This window comes from Petaurus breviceps, unplaced genomic scaffold (genome assembly GCF_028583685.1).
Source record: "Petaurus breviceps papuanus isolate PSGF00001 unplaced genomic scaffold, PetGlider_PUasm1.0 37, whole genome shotgun sequence".
Classification (NCBI taxonomy): Eukaryota; Metazoa; Chordata; class Mammalia; order Diprotodontia; family Petauridae; genus Petaurus; species Petaurus breviceps.
Window position 1 is genome coordinate 8669563 of NW_027186296.1, and position 20716 is coordinate 8690278.

The following is a 20716-nucleotide window of genomic DNA, read 5'->3' on the forward strand; positions in this document are numbered from 1 at the left end:
TTAAATGAGACTAAACCATGGGCTCTCACTCCATCCCAGCCATCTCCACCATTTTTTTCCTCTCCTACCTCCTAATCCCCCAATAGAAAGAAGCAGGCGATAGTCAATTGTCAATAAACATTTATTAAGTGAGCAAGCACTATGCTTAGTGCTGGGGATACAAATTAAAAAAAACAAACAAACCCTGCCTTCAAAGATCTTAATTTAATGGGAGGAGATAACATACAAAAAGGAAGTTGGAAAGTGGGGGGTGGAAGGTGGAGGTAACAGACATCAGAGATTTCCCATAGTGCAGCCAGGTGAAAAATCCGTTGTTCTGAGCTGAGTTCCTTCCTAAAATTAAAGTTTGAGAGTTAATGGGTCCACTCTTCCATGGGGCAGGAGCTTATGACAGTGAGAGAGCATGGTGCAGTGGAGAGTTCGGGGCAGGAGTGGGGAGCCTGCAGCCTTAAGGCTACCTGTGGCCTTCTAGGTCCTTTAGTGCAGTCTTTTGACCTGGTCGAGGGATTTAGAGCCATAGAACGTGTTCAAGTATCAACTTTTGCACCCATTAGCTAGATTACCTTGCACAAATTCCTTGGCCTCTCAAGGTCTCACTAGGCTTCACTTTCCTAATATGTAAAATGAAGAAGCTAAACCAAATATGTGCTAAGATCTCTTCTAGTTGGAAATCCATGAACTATGAAATAAAGGGAAGGAAACACACTTTTTTGGGTTTTTTGTTTTTTTCATTTAATAGTATTTTATTTTTTACAATTACATGTAAATATAGTTTTCAACATTCACTTTTATAACATTGTGAGTTACAAATTTTTTTCTTCCTCCCTCCCTCCCTGAGACAGCAAGCAATTTGATACAGGCTATACATGTACAGTCATATTAAACATTTCCGCATTAGTCACGTTGTGAAAGAAGAATCAGAACAAAAGGGGAAAACCACGAGAAAGAAAAAAACAAAAAAGTGAAAATAGTATGCTTCGATCTGCTTTCAGACTTCACAGACTCCATAGTTCTTTCTCCAGGTGTGGATAGCATTTCCCATCATGAGCCTTTGGGAATTGTCTTAGATCACTGTGCTGCTGAGAAGAGCTAAGGTTATCAAGGTTAGTCATTGCACAATGTTGCTGTTACTGTGTGCGATGTTCTTCTGGTTCTGCTCACTTCACTCAGCATCAGTTCATGTAAGTCTTTCCAGGTTGGAAACAAACATTTATTAGGTACCTTCTTTATACCAGGTACTGTACTAAGCACTTTACAAATATTATCTCCTTTGAGATTATTTAATCCTTTCAAAAACCCTATAAGGTAGGTCCAATTACGATTATTATACCTACTTTTCAGTTAAAGAAACTGAGGCAGAGAGAGGTTAAATGCCTTGCCTAGGGGGTCATAGAGCTATTAAGTGTCTTAGACCAAATTTGAACTCAGGTCTTTCCCATTCCAAGCACAGCAGACTTATCTACTAGGCCAACTGCTCCTACATATGTGTAACACTTTATGATGTTCAAATTCCAGCAATGTTATCTCATTTCATTCTCACAGAATCCCTATGTGATAAACAGGATGGGTGTATTAGACTTGAAGTCTAATAGGAGACCTGAACAAATTACTCTCCATGCTCCCTCTGCCACTGTGGGCAATAATATAATGAATTTATCTGCCCTTCACTTTCTTCATCTATAGAAATGAAAATAATATGGGGTGTCTAGGTGGCACAGTGAATAAATAGAGCACCAGCCCTGGAGTCAAGAGCACCTGAGTTCAAATCTGGCCTCAGACACAACACATACTAGCCATGTGACCTTGGGCAAGTCACATAACTCCAAGTGCCCTGCTTTCCCCCCTGCAAAATTTTTTTTTAATGAAATGAAAATAATACCATCAGTAGGGATATGTATTGTAAGGATCCTTTGAGATAGTCATAGAAAGCCCTTTTCATAAAGTTACATATAAAGTGATATGGTGTATGTGTATATAAATATATATACATTATATATATATGCATGCTACTATTCATATAGCAATTTAAGGTTTGCCAAACACTTTACAAACATTTTCTCATTTGAGCCCACAATAACTCTATGAAGTAACTACTTAGATGTATTATTATCCTCATTTTATAGATGAGAAAATTGAAAATTGAGGCTTAAAGAGATTAAGCAATTTACACATACTTGTATGGGCACAAAGAAGTATACAAAGTATGATTTGAATACACATCTTCCTGACTTCAAATACAGCACTCTATCCAGGCTCCAAGTTGAACATTACCCACCATGCTTCACTGACCCAGAGAAAGACTTAAAATGAGGCAGATAGACCCAGAGAGACATTATGTGATTTTCGCTCATTAGTGGCCAAACCAGTAACAGAATCTGGGTATCCTGATTTCAGTTGTCTGTACTCTGTACATCACAACTGAGGAAAATAAGCAAGGATGGTATAATATATTTAAGCAGAACCAACCCTTCCACCAACCTCTAACAGTTCTGACTAGAGCACGCCCCCTGAAGCATGCTTGGAGCTGCTCCCCTTCCAGTTACATACTGATCCCGACCCTTTCTGGCGGGCTAGCAGAGCTGATTCAGTACTGAAAGACCTGGCACTTTGGGATGATGCACCAATTCCTTGGTGGTGGGGGCAGAGGACCGCATCAAAACTTTATTACAGATAATTGGCCACTGAGCCCAGAAGAAGTCATCCCCCCAACCCAGGTCACCCCACCCCAATGTCCCCTACCCCCCTCATCCCCTCCCTCCACCTCACCATGTCAACAGACTTTAAAAACAGTATCCATACTCCAGTGTTCTTTCTTCTTTCTCTCTTAAGAACAAGAGCATCCCTCTCCTTGGGATTTTGTGTGAGGCCTAAGGAAGTAGTTACACTCAAATCCTTGCTGCTATTCCCTTTGTGTGTGGGGGGGTTTTGAACATAAGTGCCTGGGCAGCAATCGTGAAGGAAGGATTTTTTCCGAGTGGCGACCTTGTGAGTTCCTTGGGTTACTCAGTTGGTGTAAAGGTGACAATCCCTAAGGCTAACTACTGGTATTCTTAGAGAATGACCACAGATGGGAAGAGGCCCCTTGGGCCAGCTTTCCAAACAGACACCCAAAAGGAGGTTAAATAGGGTAGAGTCAAGGGGAAGGTGGAATGTCTATTCGGCAGTCCCAAAAAAGATTTCCTGTTCTGAGGTTTTTAAGTATCAAGTTTAGTAGTTGGAATTGCTTTTGTTCAAGTCTTTGTCAATATGTGCACGTGAGTCTTTTGTGTTTTAAACATTTTAGTACAGAGGAAATAACTTTCCTATACCTGATCTACATATTAAGTACCCTTCTTCTGCCTTTTGGGAAGAGCCTAGACATGAGCCAAACTTAAGTTTGGAGGAGTTCTCCTGAGGTCTCTGGGGTGGGGTTGCAAAGAACCAAAAAGCTTAAGAAAAAGTCTGACCCCTCTCTTTCAGGGCCAATCTTGCCAAAACTGAACCCAGTCTGTGGGTATGGGACTACTTTAGAGGAAAAAGGTAAGCCCTTCAGCCCCTGTGGGTCCAAAAGGATTCTATCCCACATTTCCTATGTCAGAGGCAGAAAAGGTGCTCTAAAAAGCTCTATAAAGCTCTAGCCAGGTTACTTCGTGTTAGAAGATTCTATCTACCTTCCCCCAACCCTATCCTCAGCTCTCACCGAGGGTTAAGGCATCATTTGTTTCCTCCTCTCAGCCTGGACTTGTTTATACAGCAGTCTGCTTCTAACCTCAAATCCTTTACCCCTGCTCTTTAGAACCTAAGCCTAGTGCTCTCTCTAGACTTGGTCTAAAAAGATATGATAATCATCATCATCATCTCTCTCTCTCTCTCTCTCTCTCTCACACACACACACACACATACACACACACACCCCTCTCCACTTACAAAGCCATCATCCTAATGCTCTAAATCAATATTGATTAGAGAAATGCAAATCAAAACAACTTTGAGGTACCACATCTCACCAGTCAGATTGGCTAAGATGACAAAACAGGAAAATGACAAATGCTGGAGAGGATGTGGGCAAATTGGAACACTAATGCATTGCTGGTGGAGTTGTGAATTGATCCAGCCTTTCTGGAGAGCAATCTGGAATTATGCCCAAAGGGCTATAAATACTTTCATACCCTTTGATCCAGCAATACCACTCCTAGGGTTATATCCCAAAGAGATCATAGAAATGAGAGAAAGACCCATATGTACAAAAATGTTTATAGTAGCCCTTTTTGTGGTAGCAAAGAATTGGAAATTAAGGGGGTGCCCATCAATTGGGGAATGGCTGAACAAGTTGTGGTATATGCATGTTATGGAATACTATTGTGCTATAAGAAACGAGGAGCAGATGGTCTTCATATTTACCTGGAGAGGCTTAAAAGAACTGATGCTGAGTGAGAAGAGTAGAACCAGGAGAAATGTGTACACAATTACAGACACAACGTATGTGTGATGACCAGCTTTGATAGACTGGACTCTTCTCAGCAATGCATTGATATAAGTCAATCCCAAAAGACTCATGATGGAGAGAAATATGTGCATCCAGAGAAAGAACTAGAAAGAACTAAGTTTATATCCAGGTGGAAGCAAAATACCTGATCTTTTTCCTTCTCTTATTTGGTTTTATGTCCTCTTTACCATTTTTCATTCCAGCTGGTATAATCCGTCCTTATAACCTGACTAATGTATAATGTGAAAGTATTTACAGATCCTATACTTGACTATAAGTGCCATGGGGGGGGGGACAAAATGTGAAACTCAAGGAATTGTGGAATTGAATCCTGTAAACTAAAAGGAAACAAACAAATTTAAAAAAAAAAAAGAAAAGAAAAAAAACAAAGCCATCATCCTAATTCAGGCCCTCACCACTGCTCACCTGTACTATTTTAATAGCCTTCTAATTGGTCTCATAGGGAATGTCCCTACTCCAATCCATACTCTACTCAGCTGTCAAAGTGATTTTCCTAAAAGTTTAGGCCTGACATGTCATTCCCCTACTCAGTAAACTCCAATGACTCTCTCTTACCTCTAGGATCAAATAAAAACTCCTCTGTTTGGCATTTCTAAATCTTCACAATTTGACCCTCTCTTTATAGCTTTTTAATACATCACTCACCCATACAAGCTCTATAGTCCACTTACTTACCATTCCTCACACATAAATTCTATCTCCTATCTCCATACCTTTGCATTAGTCATGCTCCATCCTGGAATTTTCTCCCACATAACCTTGGCCTCATAGAATCCTCAGCTCTCTGGAAGATTTGGTTTAAGGGTCACCTCCTTCAGAAGGCTTTTCCCAGTTGCTGAAGTTGCTAATACCTTCTCCTCTAAGGTCACCTTTCATTTACTCTGTTTTTATTGTATGAGTACTGATTGATTTGTAAGTTCTTTAAAGGCAAGCACTATTTTTGCTTTTTCTTTGTATCTACAGCACTTCATCTGGTGCAATTAATAAATTCTTGTTGATCGATTGGTAGATAAGGGGCTTGTCCTAGCTCAGCCTCCCTTGGAGCTCAGGGAGCCTCTGTGGCCAAGAGCTGACTTGTTCCAAAATCCAGAATTTCCTTTTTTCCCAGATAACCATCTTCCTTACCATGGCATTTCCCTCTCTCTTCTCTGGCCGTCTGCCCAGGCCTGAGATTAGGATGGAGAAATGCAATCCCCTTCACAGGTCTTTAGCTGCAATTTCTCTGTTTCCCATTAAAATAACTGGAAAGTTAAGCTCTTTGATTGCACTGTCCCAAATCTGAAGAATCCCAGCCCTAGGTGTAGGAGTTAGACAGAGGATTACACTGGAAGCAAAAGGAAAGGAGAAGTAGAATGGAGCAAATTACCTCATATGAGGCACAAAAGATGTATTACAGTAGAGGGGAAAATGGAGGGGGGAGGAAGGTGAGCATCGCTTGAGTCCACATCCTTAGGTATAATACCCCCCACAGAGTATAAGCAGCTTGTTTTTTTTTTTAATTTTTTGCTTTTTGGAGGGCAATTTGAAGTTAAGTGACTTGCCCAAGGTCACACGGCTAGTTTTTGTGTTAAGTGTCTGAGGCCACATTTGAACTCAGGTCCTTCTGACTCCAGGGTCAGTAAGCAGCTTGTTAAAGGAGTACAGGGACTATATGGTTTTCTAAAAAGCTATATTATCCTGTTGAAATATTCTAAAAGTAATAGTGTTACAGCAGGGGCGGGGGGAGGGAATGGATTGGAGAGGAAATAGTGAGGAGGTGGGGTCAGAGTGAGAAAGGGAAGGAGCCATCAAAGGTACACTTAAAGGAATAAATCCAATTGACCAAAACCAAATGAATGAAGTTTAGATATGAGGCAGTTTTCATATTGAACTATAAAAAAAGTCAGCAACCAGGACCCAGGAAAAGATGAATTAATTGAGTTCCCCAATAAGCGGAAGCTCCAAATTGATTCCCAATCAGCAAAATTTAAAACTGTTTGGTATACCCTTGGAGAAACATAACCCCATTACTAAATGTGCTCACAAGACTCTAATGCATAACAACTTATTTCTGTGAATTAGGATTCTCTGTTTCATTCTCAATCAAATCCAAAGCAAGTAGGTATCTTTTTCAAAAACCACACCAAGAACAAACCATTGCTTTGAAAAGAAAAGGAATCCAGATTCTCACCAATTCATTTGACTGTGTCTGATATGCATTTTTGAAACAAAAAAAAAGTTATATACCAAATAAAATTTCCTTTAGGAAAAAATAATGTTTTATTTCTTGTGTGCATATGCATGATAAACTCTAGAATTTATTTCTTTTCATGTTGAACAGGGAAATGTAGTAAGATTAACTGAAAGCCAAGGGGCAGAGGGACCAAAAAAGGTTGGAAATCCCTGCTGTCAAAGCAAGAGCTTTGGAATCATAGAACCTGGGTTTAAATCTCAGTTCTGTGATTTGCAACCTGCAGTTCACAAAGTCACTATACCTCTCTGAGCCTCAATTTCTTTATCTGTAAAATGAGCAGGTAGGGATGGATGACTTCTAAAGTCCCTTCCAGCTCTGAAATCCAATGATGTGGACCATCCTCATCTCTTTCAGCCTTGTATCATCCCCAGGTCTAGCTCCTACAAAGAAGTTTCCTTCCCCCACCCCACCCCAACTCAGCACTTTTCTCTTTTTTTACTGCCAGTCAAGGAAAAGCATTTATTAAGTACCTACTATGTACTAGGTACTGTGCTAAGTGCTGGGGATGCTTCTTCTTGTTCTTCTTTCATATTGGATGAGGACCAATGACATCACATATTAGGGTCAAGGTACAGTGTTCCACTGTGGCTGATCAGTCCCATATGATGAAACTGAGTATAATCCTTCAGGGGAAAAAGTGGTAATTCAATGAAATAGAAAGCTTTCAAGCTTTCCTGATGAAAAGACCAGAGCTGAACAGAAAATCTGATTTTCAAATACAAGACACAAGAGGAGCACAAAAAGGTAAAAGGGAAATTAAAAAGCATAAGGGATGCAATAAGGTCAAACAATTTTCATCCCTACATGGGAAGATGATACTTATAATTCTTTTTTTTTTTTAAGCAATCAGGGTTAAGTAACTTGCTCAAGGTTACATGGCCAGTTATTTCTGGGTGTGGTACTGAGTGTCTGAGCCCAGGATTCAATCTCCAGGTCATCCCAACACTGGAGCCGGTGCTCTTACTCGCTGAGCCACCTGGCCGCCCCTAAGCAATTGGGGTTAAGTAACTTGCTCAAGGTTACACGGCCAGGTGTTTCTGAGTGGGTGCTAAGTGTCTGAGCCCGGGATTCGATCTCCAGGTCTTCTCAACACTGGAGCTGGTGCTCTTACTTGCTGTGCTACCTGGCCGCCCCGATACTTATAATTCTTAAGAACTATATCACTATTAGTGCAGTTTGAAGGAGTCTACATAGACAGAGGGTACAGGTATGAGGTGACTTTGAGGAAATGGTATCCAAAAATAAATAAGTAAATTAGGAATGAGAAAGAGGATTACATCGGAAGCAAAATGAAGGGAGAAGTAGAATGGGGCCAATTACCTCACATGAGGCACAAAAGATGTATTATAGTGGAGGGGGAAATGGACAGGTGGAGGTGGACATTGCTTCAAGCTTACTCTCATGGGAATTTCTTCAAAGAGGGAATAACATACACAATCAGTTAGGTATAGAAATCTATCTTATTCTATAGGAAAGGAGGGAGTTAATAAAAGGCAGGGCCAAGGTACTGACAGAAAGGAATATAGATTGGGAGAGGCAGTAGTCAGAAGCAAAACACTGGTGAGGAGGGAAAGGGTGAAAGGAAAGAGAAAAGGTTATCCTTTATAAATTTTATAAATTTATTTATCCTTTATAAAGTCCCCCAATTTATATTGGGGGAAAAACAGGATGGAGTGAAATACACAGGTCGTAATCATAACTGTGAATGTGAATGGGATGAATTCACCCATAAAGCAGAGGTGGATAGCAGAGTGGCAGTGAAAAACATCCAAGCCTGGAGAAGTCTAGCCCTTGAAGGGTCCCTAGATTTCAAAAGTACCCCCCTCCCCATTTACTCACAGAACTTTCAACTTTGTCCTCCTACCAAAAATCCAGGACCTAGGCCTTGAGGAAACTAGTGAGAGCAAAAAATTTGTGGGAAAAACAAGGTCCCCAAAATATGCACAAGTTATGCCCAGAAAAGCCCTCCATCAGGGATGTGAGTGATGTCTCCTATCTCCTGTCTACTTGTCCACCCAAGGGCCCTTACTTCCAAAGGCAAAGTGAGAGGAAGCTCTGGTCCCCAGGTAGAAAGAAGTGTTGGGAGGTACACATTAGGCCACTGTTGTAAGCATAAAGGAGACAAGATTCTCTGGGTCAGAACTGAGTCTCCCTTTCTGCCTGCCAGTGGTTGGGGCCCACCAGTCAGCCTAAGCCCCATGAACTCAGTCGACTCCCCCAGAGGACTGCTCTCACCTTTACTCTCACCATCTTGTCACCAGTTCTATGAGCCTCAATTTCATGTTCCCACTCCAAAACCAGGCTCTGCCCATGATCCACTAACAGACCCTTCCCCTGTCTTTTTCCTTAGAAGATGATCTCTTGTCACTTGTCAATTTGCCCTGGGGCAAATTTCTCATCTCTGGACAATTGCTCATTCTAGGGCAGGGGTGGGGAACCTGTGGCCTCAAGGCCACATGTAGCTCTCTAGGTCCTCAAGTGAGGCCCTTAGACTGAATCCAAACTTCACAGAACAAATACCCTTAATGAAAGGATTTGTTCTGCAAAACTTGGGACTCAATCAAGCTGAAGGTTCTCCACCCCTGTTCTAGGGTAAATCCCCTATTTTACCTTGCCTTCCTCACCTTCTCTCCTTTCTTCCTTTAAAAGAAAGAATTGGGCCTAGTTACCAAAACTGATCTTTCCACTTATAACCTAGACTCTATCTCCTACTACATATTCCAGGAAGTCATTCCATCAATCATCCCCTCTCTTGCACCCTTGGTCTCTCCTTCATTGTTTTTTGTCTCTATCTATAAACATTCTCAGGTCTCTCCTAGCCTAAAAAATTCTTCCCTTGGCCTTTTATACCATCAAGCTTTATTTCTCTCTCCTTCACTCCCCCCAAATTAGTACTTAATAAATGCTTGTCTCTTCTTCCTCCATAGTAAATGTCCAATTCCAGAGGAAAGTAACTAATGGGCTTAGCTATTGGTTTAAAATTTTTTCTATATTCGTATAGCAAGGCCAATACTTGACCTTTGAGCCAGTCCCAGAGTGGTCTGGGTGAAGGTGGAGGGCCTCAAGCCAAGGGAAATCCAGTGCTTTCCATTTACAGGATGACCCCAAATCACTCCACCCTTTTCATTACCACTTCCTGCTTCTGGCTAGTCCTGCTCTTCAGTCAGATGTTAGGTCTTTAGAACATCCCAGTCTTGAGACCAGCTGGATCTGTTCTCTGCTAGAGCCAGGACTAGAGGACTAGGTAAGGCAAGACACTTCTGGGGCTAGGCCAGCATTGAGGTGAAGAGAGGTAAGGACTGGGTGGGAAAAATTAAGGGCTCAGGGGAATGACAAACAGTAAAAGAATAGGAGTAGAGAGAAACAGGGAAGGGATGGCATATTGGTGCCTGGGCAAAACGGAGAGCTAGGCAAAGCTGTGAAGGAGACACTGCCCCTTTACTCCTTCAGGCTACTGATCTGCCACAGCCCCTTCTTCCCCCTTCCACCTCAGAATTAATTACCTTCGATTTTATTCTGTTTTCTAATTGCTTCCCCTTATGCTGTTTCTCTTCTCTCCCACTGGTCTGGACACTTCTATTCTGCTGCCATCCAGACCCTATACAGCTTTCTTTTTCCCTCCCTATCCCAGAGCTTTTTCCCCAAGTAAGGGCCAGGTCTCCTGGGTGACAGTATGATGATTTGATAAATGGATCTGTCCAAGTTGAGGTATTGATAGGCATGTATCTAGCAATGCCCAAAATAACAGATGCTGATAGGTGGGAGATGAGGAGGTGATAGGAAGGGATGGAGGAGAGGGAGACAGTTCACAGCATGTCTCCTTCCATTTCGTTTTCTCCTTCCTCAGAAAATCAACTCATAGAGTCCAGAGGGGTCAGGGAGTGCTGCAGCTCATGATGGCGTCCTCTGGAAATGAGAGGTTACCACTTTGCTTTGGAGAAGAAAACTTGAGTTTTGTAAGTGTCTCTTTCATTTCTACAAAATTAACTTTCACTTTTGTTTCTTCTCTCACTGAATGTGAAATATTTGTCTAGAAACTTTTCTTCCCATTGGGTAAATGAGCTCCTCCCAATGGTTCTTGGCCCTTCCTCCTGAAACCTGAAACTTGACCCCATGGATCTGCTGGGAGGATGGAAAGAAGATTCCTCACTGGAATACCCTGTTACTCTCTGGGCCTCAATATCTGCATTTGTAAAATAAGGGAGTTGTAATATATGATCCCTAAATTTCCTTTCAGATTACATTCCATAGTTAGAGTTCTGCCTTTCTCCTTAGCCTTTCAGCTGCTGGGTCTTCCCTATGGGTCAAAGAGAATTGGGAAGAGATGTAGAAGAGGGTCCACTCAGAAATACTTCTATGGGCAAGGGAGTATCTCCAAGTAATTCCAAAGTACTGATATGGATTGACCTTGGAATTCCATCAACCTGATCATAGAAATAGAGGATTCCATGCTAGAAGAGTTCTTGGAGATTACCTTATCTAAACCAGTCATCTTATGATGAGGAGGAAAACACCAAAGAGGTGAAGACACCTGCCCAAATTCACACTGATAGTAAATAGCAAGGCACCATTGGTACCCAGACTCTCTGACTCCAGAATTCTTTCCCTTCTGCCATAGCTGTCCCACTTCACTTGCTTTCCAGCATTTGTCACCATCATTTCTCCCTATGACTATGATTTCTCATCCTGGCCACTGGTCATTTTGACCTCCAATATGCCCTGAGCATCTTTGCTCACTCTTATACCCTCATACACAAACCTCATAAAGTCACAACTATACTTTGTTTCAATGGCTCTCATACACACAGATGTGTGTATCCTTCAACTCATAAAAATCTCACCAGCCTTGGTACTTCACCTCATCACTACCCTCTGTCTCTCTGATTGGAGGGTAGGGATCATAAACTCCATTTAATCAAAGACATAAAAATAAATTACAAGATTCCTCTGTACATTTATTGGTAAAGGAGAGAGGAACACATGCAGAGAATATGTAGTTGTCATCTTCCCTGCTTCCTCCATGGGTATGTCCTCCAGAATTCCCCTTTTCATCTTTGTTCTGGGAACAATAATTAAATCAACACTATCATTGCTGTTAGAAAGCATGTAATAGTAATTGCCCTATGGCTCTACTCAGAATCCCTGTGACTCCCTTACCCAAAACTTCCTTTCCCGGGCACCATTTTCCTATATCTGTCGTCTCCCTCTATTAAGGTCCTTGAGGTCAGTAGCTGTTTCACTTTTGTATAGGTACTGCAAGAACCTAGCACAGTGCCTGCACAGAGGAGATATTTAATAATAAACTAAGGCACTAAAATAATTTTTAATTCATTTAATAGTCATACATATAAGACTACAGAATTATGTATTTAGAGTTAAAAGGAACTTTAGATGCTATTTGAACCAACTTTACCATTTAACAAACTCCTAAAGACTTTAAATGATTGCCCCAAGATCACTCAGGTAGAAAGTGACAAAGACAGGATTTGGACCTAGATCATTGAATCCATGCTCAGTGTTTTTTCCCTGGACCATTCTGCCCCTGGGGAACATGTCACTAGGGCACATATAAGAATAGGCACACAGAGGAAATGTGTAGGCAATACATCTCACAATGCTGAGATGCAGGCCCTTGGTGATGTCATGGAGTGAGATGGGGTCCTCTGTGACTGTTCTCTCAGCTCAAGTTTTTTTGTTGTTGTTCTCTAGCAAATGTCACCACTGCCTTTCTCTGCTCCAATCTGCTGATCTTTAGTTACCATCAAAACTCATCAGATACTCTGCTGCTATCAATTGAATTGCATGTACTATAAAGTCTATCCCCTGGAGAGAGGATTTCATTCTTACAGTGACTGTATCTGAGATGTTTTAGTCACACTCTGCAGGACAGGCAGCAAAAGCCAGGAGAAGTTCTCAAGACTTAGTTTGTGCTTTGAACTGCATTTCTTCAGCTGCTGCTGATCTCTCAGACTAAATTCTTATCTGAGTTATGGTCTGAAATTCATTTAGAATTCTGTCATATCCCTGGGTAACTAGTCTGATTACCCTTCAAATCATCTAAGAGATTCCATTTAACAAAATTATAAAGGAGCTAGGTGAGACTATTGTAAGGAAATTTCTTCCAATCTCCTTCCTAATAAAGTTCCTTGCTAACATGCAAAGAACTCAGGAGCAAAACTGAAAAATCTAGGGACTCAGGGCTGGGGAACCTGTGGCCTTGAGGTTACATGTGGTGTTCTCGGTTCTTAGGTGCTGCCTTTTGACCGATTCCAAGCTTTACAGAACAAATCCTTTTATTAAGGGTATTTGTTCTATGAAGCTTGTATTCAATAAAAGGGCCACACTTAAGGACCTAAAGGGCCACATGTGGTCTTGAGGCCACAGATTCCCCATTCTTGGGCGAAACAAGCAAACTTTGCCCTATGTAACCACTGTGCTCCCTCTAAATTAGGGATTCTTAACTTTTTTTCTGTCTTCTGATGAAGTCTATGAACATACTCTAAGAATAATGTTTTTAAATGAATAAAATAAAATAATAGGATTACAAAGGGCAACGGTTATATTGGAATATACTTTTTTTAAAAAAGAACCTTTCTATAGATGGATAGGTTTTCCCTTCCTCCCTATTGTTTTAGTCAAACCCTATCATTCCTCATCTCATCTCTTACTGAGACCAATTGCCTCTGTCAGCCCCTTTCTACTCCACAGAGTTAATAAATACTACAACTCACTGCCCTGGTTCCTCTGTTTCTATAGTAAACTTACTGCCTTTCAAATTGTACCAATCTGTGTGAGAGAGATATGTATATATGTGTAAATGTGTGTGTATGCATGTGTGTGTGTGTCCATACAGGCTATGCAACAACTATATACTATTATGTGCTAGCAATTCATTGAATGTGAATCCCCAATTACCAGCATGTTATTCTTCCTCATAGCTACCAGCTACAGATTCCAGGTCATTGTTTGCTGGATCTTCAACAAGGGATCAGAAGTTTTGGCAAGTGCACCACAATGAAGGGAGCAGTAATCAAGAGGTCCAGAAACAAATGAGGCAGATCAACTTAGGCAAAAGTAAATGTAAACCCATCAATACTATCATTCATGGTAGACAGGACAACATCAGGGATATCTGCACCAACCCCAACAGCAAAAATGTTCCTTGCAAGAATGGGCAAGACAACTGTTTTGAGGGCCCAAACCCATACTCTGTCACCATCTGTCAAGAAACAGCAAATTCTAGGCCTGGTAAATGCCGCTACAACTGTACCAAGGTGGAACCAGTCAAAATCACTGTGGCTTGTGAGAAGGGGAAGCCTGTCCATCTTGAACGCACCCGGAAGGTCATCATCCATGATGAACTGTGATTACCTTGGAAAGCTTTTATGAAAGATGATCCATTCCTCCAGCGCTAGAAGCTATATCTGTCATATAGGGTAGGCTAATTTTTTTCTTAAAAAGCATTATTAAAATAACCCTCAAAATTTGATTAGCCTTTGATTTAGCAACTCTGGTGGCTCAAGAACAAAAGTCAGGCTAGAAGGAGACAGGAGTTGCTTTCCTCCCTCAAGCCATCCTGGACTACCAGCCCATGCTAGCAATATAGGGTCCAAGAAGCTGTGCCCAACTGAATCAATGCTGTGTCCTTGCTGAGTATACTTTCTGTGCTGTGGCTAAGTAAACCTTTTCTTAACTGTTGGATAGTCTCTAAATGTCACATTTTGTTCCAATTCCCACCCTAAAGCATAAGATTGACCTGAATCAGGCCCAATCTACATCAATTAAGATGAAGCATAAATAAAGCTAGAAGTACCGTGACTGGAGAAAAGATGTGGTATCTAATCTAATAATTACCAGACTGCCCATGAGTAATACAGATTTATGGATACATCTAGAATACCCCCATTCCGAGCCTTGGGGTGATTGCAGTTCTACCTTTGTAGGGATTAGGAAGATTGCCAGATGATCACTCTCTCACTCTCCTATAAATAGCTTCAGGATAATATTGAGCTTGTACTTATATCTATCACATATCAGATATTTGCAGACTAAGAGTCTAATTAGTTGGGAGCAGTTCAGGATAAAAGCCAAATTCCCTGGTTTGTCTGGAAGGTGGAAATGAGCAGAAAACATAATTCTGCTACAGACTTGGAAGGTAACAGTTAACTGAATTTCAGGCAGTTTATCTCCCTTCCCATCAAACATTACACAAAATGGGCAGCTAGGTGGCACAGTGAGTAAAGCGCTGGCCCCGGTATCAGGAGGACCTGAGTTCAGTTCCAGCCTCAGACACTTAACACCCACACAAAAAAATTAGCTGTGTGACCTTGGCCAAGTTACTTAACCCCAATTGCCCTCCAAAAGGAAAAAAAAAAAATTACACAAAAGATGATCACAAACAACAAGCAAACATATTTATCAAAGCAGGCAGTAAAACAGGCATTGAAAAATCCATACGGATTAGATTAGGTGATAGAATATATGAGTAAAGAGGTTCTGGGACACAAGAGAGAGTGTGTCACCCAAGTGGTCAACTCTTAGTAATCTCTAAGGTTGCAGGTGCTGGGAAAAAAGGGACATGTTGGAGTTTTGACTCTTCCCAACATGTTTCTGCCTATGGAGGGCTCCCATCCAAGTTCCATTCCTTCTCTCTCCTCACCCCATTTCCCTCTCTGTCCCTCACTTCTGCATCTTTTCCCCTAGGCTGTCCTTCAGTGGAAATCTTCCAGGGGGTTGGTATACAAATGTAATCAATAATAGATCTGAGATTCAAGCCAAGGTCTTTTGGCTTTATATCCAATATTCTTTCTATTACCCCCTTTTTTGAGACTGTGAATTGGGTTAAAGACTGTGTTTTAATGATGAATCTTTATATGCTTTCAAGAGGAATATGTTATATACATACATATTATATATGTATATATATATACACATATATATTTATTATGTAATAGATTGGAGTAGAAAGGAAATGAACTAATTAGGGTTTGAGTACAACAGATCTCTGGACCCGGTATTGTCTGTGGTTCCTATACTAGAAAAGGACATGGGCCAGGTAAGGCCTGGGGGACATTAGTTAAAGGTTAAGTTAGGGGTGGAGCCAAGATGGTGGAGTAAAGGAAGGAAATTCCATGACCTCCCCCGACAACCACCTCAAATACCTATAAAATATGACTCTAAACAAATTTTAGAGCTACAGAACCCACAAAGTGACAGAGAGAAAAAGATCTCCTACTGAAGGCAGCCTGGCAGGCTGACAGGAAAGATTCATCACAGCATGCTGGGAGCCAAATGCAGTCCCATGTGAGCCCTGTGGTTTTGGCCCCAGGGAGGCAGCAGAGGCCAGAGCAGACCCCAGGAAGGTGAAACAACAGCATCTGTGGCAGTTTCCAGACTTTTCAACCCATAAACACCAAAAAGAAAGTAAAAGGTCAGTCATGAACTCTGTTGGAAAGGAAAGGCGCAGTCTGGCCCCTGCCCCCGGGGCAAGGGGTGGTGGAGGCAGGGTGGCTGCAGTGGCTGCCACATGGCTGCCTATGAGCTCTTGGCCTTCAGATTGTAGGGGACCAAGCGACCATTCCGAGGGTAATCACTCTTGCTTTGACCTGCTTGGATCCAGGTTGCTTTCTTGAGTGGTGGTCCTGGGCTGAGAAACGCCAGTTTGCCAGTGGGGTGTCTGTAGAGAGGGCACCCTCCTCAGACCTCTGACAACATTTGCAAAAACCCCAGCAATTTGGGCAAAGCTCTCCTCTCTAGAAGCAGAGTTCTACTGTGGCAAAGACCTCAAAAGTCAAGTAATTGACTGGCAATATGATCGAGCAGAGGAAGCACAAATAGACCATAGAATCCTTTTTTGGGGACAAAAAGGATCAAGGCATGGAGCTGGAGGAAGACAACAAAGTCAGAACTCCTGCATCAAAACTTCCAAGAAAAATATGAATTGGTTATAGGCCATGGAGGAGCTCAAGAAGAATTTTGGAAATCAAGGAAGAGAAGTGGAGGAAAAACTGGGGAGAGAAATGAGAATGATGCAAGAAAATCATGAAAAGAGTCGACAACCTGAGTGAAGAATAATACCTTAAAAAACAGACTAACTCCAGGTGGCTAGGTGCTGCAATGAATAAAGCACTGGCCCTGGAGTCAGGAGGACCTGAGTTCAAATCCAGCCTCAGACACTTAACACACAAACTAGCCTTGTGATCTTGGGCAAGTCACTTAACCCCAATTGCCATACCGCCCCCCCCCCAAAAAAGGAAAAAAATAGACTAACTCAAATGGCAAAAGAGGCCTAAAAAGCCAATGAGGAGAATGCCTTAAAAGCTGAATTTGCCAGAGTATAAATACAAACCCCTCTGTTTGGCATTAAAAGTCTTTAACAATACAACTGCAATCTACCTTTCTATGTATTATATGATTAATACATAATTTCCCTTCATCTACTACTACCTTCGACCTAAATTAGCTTACTTGCTACTCTCCATACCTGTCATTCCATCTCCTATCTCTATACCTCTGTACAAGCTGTCCCAAAGATTGGCCTCTGTATTTTGGAACCCCCCTTTTTATGTCCCAGCTAAAATGCCACAAGAGGTCTTTCCTGAATCAGCTATCAGTGTTTATCCCCAAATATTTTCCATGTATTTTATTTCTATTTATCTGTGTGATTATTGCTTTTCTCCAGTAGAACAAAAGACTCCTGGAGGGCAGGAATTGTTTTCTTATATTTCCCTAGCTATCCAGCTAGGTGGCACAGTGGATAGGGTGCCATGCCTTAAATCAGGAAAATTCTGTTTCCTAAGATCAAATCTGACCTCAGACACTTTCTAGCTGTGTGAACCTAGGCAAGTCACTTAACCCTGTTTGCTTCAGTTCCTCATCTTGTAAAATGAGCTAGAAAAAGAAATGGAAAATTACTCCAGCATCTTTGCCAAGAAAACCTTAAATAAAGTCATGAAAAGTCAAACATGACCAATTAATAAAGTTATGATGCCTGAAGATAAATCTAATTTACATTACTGTAACATTTTCCTGTGAGTTATCCCATTCTAGACATTAAAACACCAAGTACTTACTAGTTGTGTGACCTTAGATAAGTCTTGTAAGATCAGAGCCTGTTTTAACCTATTCAATGGGCATATATTTGATTTACCTACCTTACAGAGCTATTGTGAGGATCAAGTGAAATAATATATGAAAAGTGTTTCATAAACTTTAAAGTGCTATATTAATCAATAAATTAATCTATAAGTATTTATTAAACTCTTATTATATTCTGGGCACTGTGCTAGGTGCTGGGGGCACCTATTAGCTATTACCTATTAGCTTTTGCTAAATAATTCCTGCCTTCATATAGTTTATAGTCTAACAAAAAAAGACCATCTGTATTTGTATAAATAGGTATGTACAGTGTATACATATATAAGTGTATATACACAGTGCATATATATACATATATATAAACTGTGGCCTTTAAAAAGCTTGAGAAACATAATTTCTGAGCATTTTTAATCATTTTATTTATAATGCCAGCATTTTAATAAAAAGATGGTAATTTGACCGTCTCTTTCTTAGACCAAAGACCATCAGGTGATGGGCTCACAGTTTATATGCCCTTTGGAAGAGGAGTGTTCTAATGGGTGGCAATCAACTCTGACTGGTTGACAATAAGAGAATGACTATTACAATGAGGGACTTGACCTATTCAAATGAACTCTGATTATGTCATTTACTTCTAAGTTACCCCCCAGCTTTGGTCAATCTATTCAAGGAATTTATCTCCCACCTAACCCTGAGAAGAAAAAAGTTTCACCTTAGTTTAGAAGTCTGATCTAGTAGGGCAGAGTAGCAATACCCCAAATGAGGAGAATATTAATCTTCTTTTCCATCAGCCCTGTCCCTGAGAGATTGGACAAGGAAATAGGAGAGGGGGAAAAAGCTGAGCTCTCCAATTTTAATATTTGGCTACTAATACGAGAAAAATAATCATCTCTCAATATATATATGTGTATATTCACACTATTGTTACATATATATGTACAAAGCACACTCAATACAGATATGTGTTTCAGTTGTGTTGTTACATGTATATGTATAAATTTGTATGCATAAAGTGTTTATGTTGTCAAGATATTAGGAGACACCCTTTTTTCCAGAGCTAAGACCCAGCAAGCAAGCTGTGCCTTGAGTTTGGCATAACAACAATCCTTTATGCTCACTCTCTAGCAAAATATATTGCTTTGACTAGCACCAGGTATTCTCCAAGGGATTTATGATTTTCATATTAATCAATAACTGTTTAGATTTGTTGTAGCTTCTCTTTCCCAGGAGATCCTGACCAGAGGGCTGGAATTGCAATCAACATACTGCAGCAGAAAGTGATCAATCCTATCTTCTGACATGCTAATAATCCCTACACTTGTAATTGTAAGCGAACCAAGACAGATGCTGCACTCATGTTTCTGACATGCTAACTCTGGTTCTGTACCCCACTGAAAGATCACAAAGCTCAGCAATTCTAATAATTTGGAGACTGTTCCCACAGTGCCCGAGAATGCTTATATTGTCCCAAAGATGCCTGCATGTATAAGCCTGCCATGGGAACTATCTACTCAAGACCTAAGAATGACTGTATTGTGGTCCAGCCCTTTGTGGGTTTTGTGCTTAAAAACTCTTCCCCTTCCACAAGAAGTAAGCCCTCCTTCTCAGGAGAACTTCAGATTGCAAGACTGTTTTCCTCACTCTGAAATTAAACTTCTGTTTGATTCCTAACTCTCATTTCTCTAGCCTGCTTTGTTCGTCTCCGGCCACCCACAGATTAGAGGTTGGTCAAAACAGATATATGGTAACCTTGAGGAGGAAGATATTAGCTGCTGGGAGAATCAGGATAACCCTCATGCAGAAGGTAGCCCTTGAACTGAGTCATAAAGGAAACTGAAAAATTCCAAGAAGCAAAGGTGGTCAGAGTGAGTGTTCCAGGCATGGGGGGATAGATAGCACAAAAGCCAAGAGATGGGAAAAGGAGTGTTGTGTGTAAGTGATAGTATGTAGGTCTGTTTGGTTGAATCATGGCATGCATAGATGGTAACTTGAGCAACAAAGATGGAAAGGCAGGAAGGAAAGTAATTATAAATTATTCTAGTATTACATTCTGAAAGAAAATCAAAATAGGGTCTTGTTTTTTTTTAATTCTGTTCACCAACTACCCTCTATCCTCCATTTCCCAATTTCCCCAATTAATAAAATTTCAGGAAGATGAGTGGGGTAGAGAAAGTATAGAAAAAGAAAATATCTTTTAAATCCTTATTTTGGAATGTAATTTCTAGTCACAGTTTGCCCTCAATTTTAAAATACAAAGAATAAAGCACTAAATGATGAAGGTACAAGCAATTTTAAAAAATGAGATGTCAATTCTTCAAGTGTCTGGGATTCCATCAGTGAAGGTATTCCCTTTACCAAAGCAGATTGCAACTCCTTCACCTTTTGGTAGATAATCTTGAATCTTCGTGAGTTGCCATTGCTTCAAAAAAAAAAAAGTTCATTAGCTTCTAATGATAAAAGTTCTCCATATTTAGTAAGGTGTTTGGAAAATGGACATATGCTCCATTATCAATACCTCTTTCAGAGGCTTTCCAGGGAAGTAGGACCTGCCAAAATTTATGCTCAACTTGCAGACTATAAGTCATCTCCAGGCAATTATGAGGCAATGGAGTAAAATTTCAGGAAATGATGAGGAGGAATAATGAACTGTAAACATAAAGTAATAGCAAGCTTCAAGTTGTCATCTTCAGAGGATAAATAAAAATAGATTTGGAGCCTCAGTTATTTTTATACCCTTAAAAAAAGATAATGCTGCTAGATCATTTTTTAAATTGCCTGTACATAGAAGTTCTCAAGTCTCTCAGAGATTCAGATATATATTTACATTGACATGTGTCCAAACCACTTCCAGTAAGTCTGTTGATCAGATTTCTCTTTCAGTTTCTTTATCAGCCCCCTAA

The 20716-nt window shown here is 40.7% G+C and overlaps 1 protein-coding gene across 1 annotated transcript in view; it reads left to right on the forward strand.

The window, feature by feature from the left end:
• RNASE8 (ribonuclease A family member 8) overlaps positions 1 to 14417 on the forward strand; it is a 17236-nt gene extending 2819 nt beyond the window's left edge. Inside the window, exons 2-4 of the mRNA XM_069097746.1 lie at positions 3460 to 3519; positions 10567 to 10675; positions 13658 to 14417. Coding sequence (XP_068953847.1) covers positions 10613 to 10675; positions 13658 to 14086 — 492 coding nt within the window. The 5' untranslated portion in view covers positions 3460 to 3519; positions 10567 to 10612 and the 3' untranslated portion in view covers positions 14087 to 14417. The remainder of the gene's footprint in view (positions 1 to 3459; positions 3520 to 10566; positions 10676 to 13657) is intronic.
• The last annotated feature ends 6299 nt before the right edge of the window (positions 14418 to 20716 follow it).